Genomic DNA, 9684 nt, shown 5'->3' on the forward strand with positions numbered 1-9684 from the left:
GTTTTACCATAGTTCATATTTGGAGCTTCCAATCAGCTAAATGCATTGATATTATGAAATAATTAACATTTGAACATAGCGCTTTACGTTAGAAAACAAATTATACTTTGACAGGTTTTACATGCAGCGCATGGTGCTAAATATTAGAGCCTTTACATTTACTTTCAGTAGCCTACTTAGGTACATTTGAAGGCCAATACGTTTGTACTTTTACTTAAGTAGAAGTCTAAAGGGAGGACTTCTACTTGTACTGGAGTAATGTTTCACCAGTATCTGTACTTTAACTCAAGGACATGGTTTGTGTTTTTCATCCACCACTGTGTGTGTGGGGGTAGGTCTTCTTTAGAATATGTATTTCTATGTATATATAAATATGAATATGTATTTCTTTTGCACAATACATTTCATAATAATTTTAGAGAAATAAGTTTTACTGGTTATATTCAGCACACACAAGCGTGCATGTATGTGTGTGTGTGTGTGTGTGTGTGTGTGTGTGTGTGTGTGTGTGTGTGTGTGTGTGTGTGTGTGTGTGTGTGTGTGTGTGTAACAGAGAGCTTCAGTCCATGGCCAACATATCATGTTGTTTTCTCTTGGCTGTTATAGAAGGGTTTCGTTAATCTAATCAAATTTGCATGAATTAAAATTACCTAGTATGAGTTGCACACAAACACAAGCACTGACCAAACTGTACAAAGTGTAACTGTGAATCAAAAAGCACCTATATTCACGTAGTCTCTGGTCTCATAAGACCTGCTGGAGTAAGTGTCATTCTTAGAAACCCTTTTCGGAGACTGCCTTCTACCCGTGGAGGCTCAGAGTGCCTCTGTTATCCTGTAGCTCTGCATGAGATCGTCTCTGGTGACGAACTGACCTCTCTGTTGGCTGACCGTGGGAGAGAGCTGAGGTGGAGTCGATTCAAATTGTTATTATTATTTATTTACTCTCACCCTGATGAGGTATTTATTATAATGCTATGACTCATCAATATTGTTCTGGCATTTCAGAACATTTCTTAATGATAGCATAATGATGTCATTATACAGTGATATCATACAGTGCTTTATGGTGAAAATGTGTTTATGGTGATACAAAAAGCCTTGCAGTTTCTGTGTATGAGGTCATGTTTTATGTTAGAGATTAAAAAACCAAATTTTAGATTTGTCATTAATTATATTCACAAAGTTAGAATACCGTTTAAAGGTACTTAGTGTTTACTGTCTTAGTGGCTTAGCTCTAAAGAGGACTTTTTGAAATAAATGTCTTTGAAGTATGACATAAGTATGAGATTATTGGTTATTGATCAATAACTGATTCGATTATTTACAACAGTATCCAATGACGTGTATCCCCATTGAAAAAGTGCTGGGTAAAGGTACTGAGGTACCTATGCAGAGAAGGGCTGTGGTCGTGTGTGTGTGTGTGTGTGTGTGTGTGTGTGTGTGTGTGTGTACCTTATCACACCCCCAGCCAGCGGAGGAGCCTTTGTTGTTGTGTCCTATGGTGATCTTCCTCAGGTTTCCCAGGTTTGGTGCATCAATGGTGAACTTATCTTCGTTGCCCCTCTCAAAGTTATCCTTCCCCTCACTTATGAGTTTTCTCTCCCCTACACACACACACACACACACACACACACAAATATATTCACCCACAATGGATTGACACATATAGAGAAAACCCAGGAAACAATAGTGCCAGTATTAATCACAATCATTTAATTGATTATTGAAATACACACACACACACCCCAGTATCTACACACACACACAAACACACACACCAGTATCACCGCGCTCTCCAAAGATGGTGAGGTAAACATCTGCATCAGTCCCACTGCCTTTGACGTCCATCGTGAACACACTGGCTATGTATTTGTTCTCTAAAAGACATTAACACACTCACAATACTGCTTAGTCTTGAAAAAGGACACAAAACACAAAGAAAAGTGAATGTCTAGTTGAAACTCAAACAGAGTAAATCACGGACAGATGGATAATTGACACGTGTCCCTCATTTTCACTGCACCCTTTCCAGCCACAGTAAAAATGTCAAGGTGTTTGCTTTCTCTTTCTTTCTCCCTTTCTCTCTCTCTGTCTCTCTTTCTCTCTCTCTCCCCAATGGCCACACACTACTGCACACTGCACGTTTGTATATGAAAGAGAATGTGTGTGTTGTGTGTATGTCTGTTTGCATGTTCATGCATGAAGTGTGAGGTTACTAGGATCATGCAGTCATTGGGCGGGCAGGGGGGGGGGAGACGAAGCAGACATCTGCACTTTAGGCTCCACCCCCACAAAATGTGTGCATATTAGATAAGGAAATAAATTAATTGAATAGCTTTTTACATCATTTAGATTATTAAGAATATCACATGCATATTTATAACACAACTATCACGCATTGAGATTTGTGTGTTGGGAGGCGTGACAGGTGCGTTTGGGGCTGCAGGTTTGTGTAGCTGATGGTGTCCTACGTTTGGGGATGTCCATGGGGTTGAGGCTGCCCTGCAGGTATCTCACTGTGAGGCCGTCCCCCTCCTCCCTGCTCAGCCAACTGTTGCAGGAGAAGAAGAAACGGAGGTGTGGCCTGTTCATGTCCGTCAAGATGACGCGGTCCAGGAACCAGCTGGCGCTCATGCCCGTGTTGTCATGCTCAATCCTTTAAAGCAGGAAACACATCACCACAGAGCTCTAAAGACGGGAAGGCAGGCTGGGAGGTTATTTAAGAACAGGCGTGAGTGTGTGTGTGTGTGTGTGTGTGTGTGTGTGTGGGTGTGTGTGTGTGTGTGTCTGTGCATAGATGTGGGTCTGCATTTGTGTGCATAGGTGTGTGTCTGCATTTGTGTATATGTGTGTGGGTGTAGGTGTGTGTTTATATGTGTACAAAGTTATGTGTCTACATTTGTGTATATATGTGTGTGTGCGGGGGGGTATCGCTGTACCTGAGTTTCTTTATTGGCCCAACATTGTGAGTTTTAATACGAAAAACATCAGTCTTGTTTTTTTCAAAAGCCGTTCTGCTCCTGAAATGAAAACAGACAGGTATATGAGAGACTTAAATAGACACACACACATACAGACACACACACAAACACACCCATACACACTCATACACACACACATACACACACATGGACACACACATACTCTAAAAAACAGGACCATGCAACTGAATCTGAGACGCAATCAAGTTCTCCCATCACTGTGACATCAGAATCTAAGGTGTCTTTTGGAGAGGGGGTCCCTGTCATCAGCTGACATATCACTTCATGCATCCTTTGGGACTTGCAAAAGCCCATCACTGATCAAAAGGGAAACTGCATGAATTAAAAATCACCCAGTATGAATTACACATATATCTGAGCTCTGGCCAAATTAATCAAACATACACACACACACACACACACACACAGACAATGATGGGTCAAATTCCTCATGGAAACACTCACTGAATAACATGGCCCTGTCTGCGCACACACACACACACACACACACACACACACACACACTGTCGTACTCTTACACTGACACACGTGCAGATACATATCCCTTAGACCTCTGAGAGATACACTCACACTATGTGCAGCACGCATACACATCACCAGCAAACTTTGGAAATGATGTAATTTAGACAGATGAGGCAATTCTGTCAAATTTCATCTGAATTCCAAAATGTTGCATTCTGACCCTCATGCTGGCCAATCCAAGCCCAGAATCACCAGGAGTACTCCATTAAAGGAAAGCAGTCAAAAGGTCAGAGGTCGTGTTTGGTTTTCTCTATGCTCTGAACCCTGTTGTGCCAGCCACCAGGTCCAGCATGAAGGATTTTTGAGTCTTTTTTGTAAGTCATTATGCAACATACATCATGTGCTCAGGGATCCTCATCTGAGCAAGGTAAAACTCCCTCGGACTAATCAGTGTCGGACTTGTTTATCAATTATTGACTGGGGTCTGATTGACCGATTAGTGCAGAGAGAGTTTTATTGAGTCTCTGTATATACAGAATGTTTCAGCATGTGTAATGTGTAATGTACATTACTGGACATGCTGTCACAGGATATGTGTGTGTGTGTGTGTGTGTGTGTGTGTGTGTGTGTGTGTGTGTGTGTGTGTGTGTGTGTGTGCGTGTGTGTGTGTGTGTGTGTATGTGTGTGCTTGTGTGCAGTTGCATGTGTAAGCTTCTGACTGTTACAGAGACATATAGCCAGAAGTAGCATCATCTAACTCTCCTCTCTCATTGGCTGAGAATGAGAACAGGAAGTCATGTGACCTACTTCGTCTTCCTCCAGATGAGTCAATGTGGTGATGCTGTATAGTGGAGAGTGCTTCCCCATGGCAAAATGGCCAGTTTTTGTGGGTTTCTCACATATTTACTTTGTTTCTTCCTCTGTGTTGCATCATCAAATGTATTTGTGTTTTTTATTTAATGTTTATGTAAGCATACAGCATTCAGATATTCATGTTTAGAGGACAGAAAACCTAAGTCTAAGTATGACAATTCTATGATTTTGTGTGTGTGTGTGTGTGTGTGTGTGTGTGTGTGTGTGTGTGTGTGTGTGTGTGTGTGTGTGTGTGTGAATGTATATATGATTATATTTGATAGTGTTGAGAGGCCACAGTCACTGCACCCAGAATACATTCATATACAACATCATGACCACAGTGCAGCAGCAGGCAGGAGTCACTGGGTCGTTTTTCCTTGTTTGTATGTTTGTTTTTTAAAGACTTTTTTTTTTACCTCTTTTCAGTGCTGGGGAAACAAAAACAAAAGAGTTACACATGACAATGACATCAGCATGATCTCACCATGTTCTAGAACAGGCCCTACAGCCAAGATTCCATATGTCCACTCCAGTTACTCAGTCCAGTCGGGTTATTCAGTCTAGGCCAGTTATTCAGTCCAGCCCCAGGGAAGAACTGCCCACTCTTATACTCCTACATCCAACTCCTATAGCCATAGATTACTGGTGTATTGACTCGGGCTTGCTGAAGAACCCAAATACGGTACAACGTAGGCTGGTCACTTTCATCAGCGACTGGACCAGGATTTCATTTTTAAACTCCCTTTCATAATGTTTTAAGATTTTATAATGTTTATTAACCTGAGGAGATTACAGATCAGCTCTCTGAGGCTCTACACTGTGTATCTGTCATTAAAAAAAACCCTGCCTAACAGGTAAATTGCTGAAGACTACACATTTTGTTCAGAGTGCCACAGATTTCAATAAACTTTCAGCTACTTAATATTCCGTTTAGCTGTTAAACATTGAAGGAGACAGATCTGTGGCAGATGTCCAATCTACGATCAAATCCCCAACCTCAAGATGCAGAAGCTTACATGCATCTCCTAGCGTTGTGTCCTAAGGGACAGTGGACAGACATTTGACAGACAGTGGATGGACAGTGGACAACAGGCAGAGGACAGACTGTGGATGATGGACAGTGGACGGACTCACTTGCTGGCCAGGTGAACTTTTGGCGTGACACCGTAGTCCCCATACAAGGTGACAAAAACGTTGGCGTCTGTCCCCGCCCCTTTCACGTCCCCCGTTACTGTCACCACCTCATACACTACAAAAAGGGAAAAAGACACAGAATGAAGTATTACTGTGCCATGACACTTGTTTCCTTTCAGGGAACTTGTTTCTCCATGTTACAAAATACAATGCTGTATCTAACCATTTGCCACTAGTGTAGTTGTTTAATGTAAATCATCGAAAGTGCATGTGATTTGCCTTACAAAGTATGTTCTGAATCACTAATATGTCGGAAGCCGTTTAAATCTATAAATGTTAGCTGAAATCCACCATTTAGAGAGGAGTTCATTAAATGGAGGCAGAAACATCGTTGTCCTGGCCAGTGTTTGCCCTACTGGACGTTGACCAGAAAGCAGCACTAAAACGAGCCCTACATCTCTCCCATGCTAATCTGTAAGGGCAGAGAGGGGTGTAAGCAATAGGGCCGTAACTTAACCGAGTCAACCAGGCGAAAGCACGACAGAGGCGTCCTCGTGTTACGGTCCCCTCTCTCCAGGGTCGCGTGGGTCAGGATGCACTGAGGAAAAGGGCTGTTCTGGGATCAGTCCTGTTTGCTGCTGCAGTGTTGATGAATGCAAGTAAATATATGGTTGAGGAGCTGTTCTCGGATCAGCGGTGTTGGGTGAAGATGTTTGAAGGATGGAAGCCAGAACAGTGAACCTCAGATTGGATGAACAGCCCTGCATGTTTGTAACTAACAGATAAACTTTTGTTTGCCATATTCTGTCTTCCTAAATCCTCCTGACACACTTCGACCCTCCATAAGATCAGAAGCTATTTTTTGGGGACTTTGTTTATTTGTTAGTTTTTAGTTTACTGCTTGTCTACAATAAAGCAGTAGACAAGATTTTTTGAGAAATGGGAAGTGTTGAGAATTGTTCTATCTAAGGGCTTTCATGAGCTGGTCAAAATTGAACTTTGCCCCTCAAACATCTGCTGATAGCTTCTCCACTCCCAGTCATAGAAGCCTTAATAAGTAAATAAATAAATATTCATAAAAATAAATAAATATATCATTTATAAATATCTCTCCTCCACAACATAGATTATGTTTCAGATCACCAGGTTAGAACATTCTGGGAGGCTGGCAGTTAGAACAGTCTTTCAAAGAAGGCAGGGGGACCATAACTATGGAAGGATCCGGAAGGCGTGGGAAAAAAGGTGGGATTAAATATATGGGGAAAGGGGGTGAAGTGCAGAAGACATAAAAAGTTAAAAGTACGAGACAGATGTGAACTGATATTGATGGCCTGTTTCAAACAAGTTTCATCTGGTTTTAAGCTTTTGCTTATCTGGACATCAATTTTACTGGACCCGTTATAATTGCCCGTGCACGTATAAAATGCTATTTTTATTTTTCCTTCTTATAGAATCATTTCCACTTTAGCAGGAGGAACTTTCAACCAGTGAGAGGAGTAATGGCTAATCGTAAAGAACCCATATCATCATTCCTTTGATTTAGTGCAGTTCAGTTTTGCCAATAAATCTAATTATCCAATAAGGATCTAAAATGTTAAGAGTGCACAGTCACAAAAATTGCGGAGTGAAATTAAGCACATCGCCGTTCATGGACCTGGATCAGCATCCAGGAGAACCTTCAACTAAAACTGATCCTGTTTACATGGGGTAGAGGGGGGGGGGGGGGGGGGGGGGGGGGTCCAAATTGTTTGTTCTTGTGAAATGTTTTTCACTTTTACTGAAACTGACAGCAAGACTGACAAATTAATTAAGCGCAACTAATTGTTTCTTTGGAAAGCAATTGACACTTAAGAAAAACAACAAAAAATGGTTTAAGTGACTTGACAAAACAAATGAGTTTGGCCTGAGAACAACAAGAGTGTGACTGATGGGTAGTCAGATTTGAAGCGTGTCCTGGGAGCATTCATGGGTCGCTGCGAGACACACATTGTTCAAGAATGCAGCACGCACTACCTCGTTATGGTCCTGCAGTTTACCGACACCCTAGAAGAACTCTATTGACACCCTATTGCCTTGCGTTTGAAGCCCAATCCCTCACCCATATGGCCAGGCTGGTTTCATAGCCACGGCTCCCGTTCATCCAAGTGACATTGTCTGTTGAAAATCGAGGCGGCACGCCTGAATGATCGTGCCGGCACACCTCCCAGAAGAGCATGAATCTAAGAAGGCAACATGAATAGAGCGATTAGGGCATTGTATTTCAGCTCATAGGGAGGTGGCGGTCTGCTTCAAATCTGCCCACTAGCATGTCGCCAAGATATTCCTGCCATGGGCATCGCCACGCCCGGCGAATCAGGAATCATTGCCAGGGCTGTATGCCAATCAGAGCAAGCTTCTGGGAGGTAATTTGCCAATCAGTTGAAGCTTATGGAGATACTGGTTAATTAGCAAGTCCCCAAAGAGGCTGTAGTTTGCTAATTGCTAATCAAAGATGGCTTATTCAGATAGTGGCCAGCCAAACTGGTACACACACGAGATGTCTGCCTATAAAAGCATACATGAGATAATCACAATGAGATAGGGACATTCAAAAGGTCCCAAATAAAAAAAGTTAAACTTTCCATTTCTTTATTTCCCAATGTTCTTTCTTCTTTCCTTAAGACAATTATAGCAGACAAGCTATAACAGTTGTGTGAGTATGTGTGTCTGAGGAAGAGAAAGAGGGTGAGAGAGAGAGAGAGAGAGAGCGAGAGAGAGATTCTGACACAGCAACTGAGAGGCAAGACTATAATATGACAAAGCACTTTTGCTCCTGGGTCTGTCTAGCATACATATAGAGAGAGAATGTGAGTGATAGAGGAGGAGGCTGAAGAAGATGACAGAGCAGCGTGAGTGTTGGTTGTGCTGCTGATGCAGTTCTATGTTCCTAGAGCAGAGAGAGAGAGAGAGAGAGAGATGCGTGTACCTTTCTTTTTATAGTATTCCTCCTCATACCCGTCAGAGTCTTCAGTGTGATAGTTCAGGAGCTCCTGCTGGTAGATCTCAGCGTAGTCCTCCTGCTTGGCTTTCGACTTCTTGCCTTTCTTTCCCTTCTTCTCCTCGTCGCTCTCTGAGCCCTTCTTCTTCTTCTTTTTCTTCTTCTTCTTTTCCTCCTCCTCTTCCTCCTCCTCTTCCTCCTGCACCGCCTCATCATCCTCTTCATCCTCCGCTGGCTTCTTCTTCTTCTTCTTCTTCCCGTCCTTGCCCTTCCGCTCCTTGGAGCTCATGTCGCCCTCCACGCCCCGTCCGCCGTCCTCGCCCGACGCCCTCTTCCCCTTCTTCGTCCCTCGCTCTGCCTTTACCTCCTCGCCCCCCGCCGGCTTCTCTGGATGGGTCTGACGCCCGTCGGGTGTCTCATTGTTGTTGCGTTCGTCCTCACTCGCCCCGCTCACCTTCCCACTGTCCTCTGGTCCCTTCTCCCGAGCTTTCCCCTTGGCTGTGCCACCACTCTTGCCGGGTGCGCGTTTGCTCCACCCACCCCCACCCCCCGCGTCTGCGACGATCCTGCTCGACTTCCTCCGCCTCCCCTCGTCGCCCGCCGCGTAGACTCTGGCACCCGGCCCGCTCTTTCCGTCCGTCTGCGTCGCCTCCGCCCCGCCGGCCCTTTCTTCGGTTTCTGGGCTCTTTTTCACTTTTTCGGGCATCTTTTATTCATTCGAGGTCAGAGCACGGCGGCGGCAGGGGTATCGCTGCCAGCGCTGCCCATCTGAGGTGTAGGGTGACACTGACTGACCCCGTCGGGTCCCACGGTGCAGCGGGATTAGGCCTCAGCACAGAGCTCGGCTGGGGCCTCTCGTGCAGGCCCTGCCACGGCAGCAGAGCTTGTGAATAATTCCTGGGCAGAGAGGGAGTCACATGGCAGATGGGAGGAAAGCGAGTGAAAATGGAGAGGTGTGAGGATAGAGAAAGAGAGAGAGAGAGAGAGAGAGAAAGAACGGGTGAGAGAAAGAGTGAGAGAGAGAGGTGAGTAGAAGGGGGATGGGCTTCAGGACATTCATTATTCATAATGCAAATATCACTTTACACAAGCATGACATACACACACCTGCACACACACACACACACAATCTCAAATCCATTGCCATTAATATACACCCATGAGTGAGCCTAGACACATGGTCTGTCCAGGGATACAGGGCCCTGTAAAATTTACTATAGAATTTATTTAAATTACTGTAGAATTTATTTAA

At 43.9% G+C, this 9684-nt stretch overlaps 1 protein-coding gene across 2 annotated transcripts in view; it reads right to left on the reverse strand.

The window, feature by feature from the left end:
• Positions 1-9297, reverse strand: part of loxhd1a (lipoxygenase homology PLAT domains 1a) — a 56643-nt gene extending 47346 nt beyond the window's left edge. The window contains exons 1-6 of one of the 2 annotated variants that reach the window (XM_076980021.1): positions 8421-9296; positions 5456-5570; positions 2942-3022; positions 2474-2658; positions 1781-1879; positions 1455-1606 (exon numbers count right to left, since the gene is read on the reverse strand). In XM_076980021.1, coding sequence (XP_076836136.1) covers positions 1455-1606; positions 1781-1879; positions 2474-2658; positions 2942-3022; positions 5456-5570; positions 8421-9138 — 1350 coding nt within the window. In that variant the 5' untranslated portion in view covers positions 9139-9296. Of the gene's footprint in view, positions 1-1454; positions 1607-1780; positions 1880-2473; positions 2659-2941; positions 3023-5455; positions 5571-8420 lie in introns of both variants that reach the window. The other variant, XM_076980022.1, reaches the window with a different exon arrangement.
• Between the last annotated feature and the right edge of the window lie 387 nt (positions 9298-9684).

The sequence above is a fragment of the Brachyhypopomus gauderio genome, chromosome 18 (assembly GCF_052324685.1).
Source record: "Brachyhypopomus gauderio isolate BG-103 chromosome 18, BGAUD_0.2, whole genome shotgun sequence".
Taxonomy (NCBI): domain Eukaryota; kingdom Metazoa; phylum Chordata; class Actinopteri; order Gymnotiformes; family Hypopomidae; genus Brachyhypopomus; species Brachyhypopomus gauderio.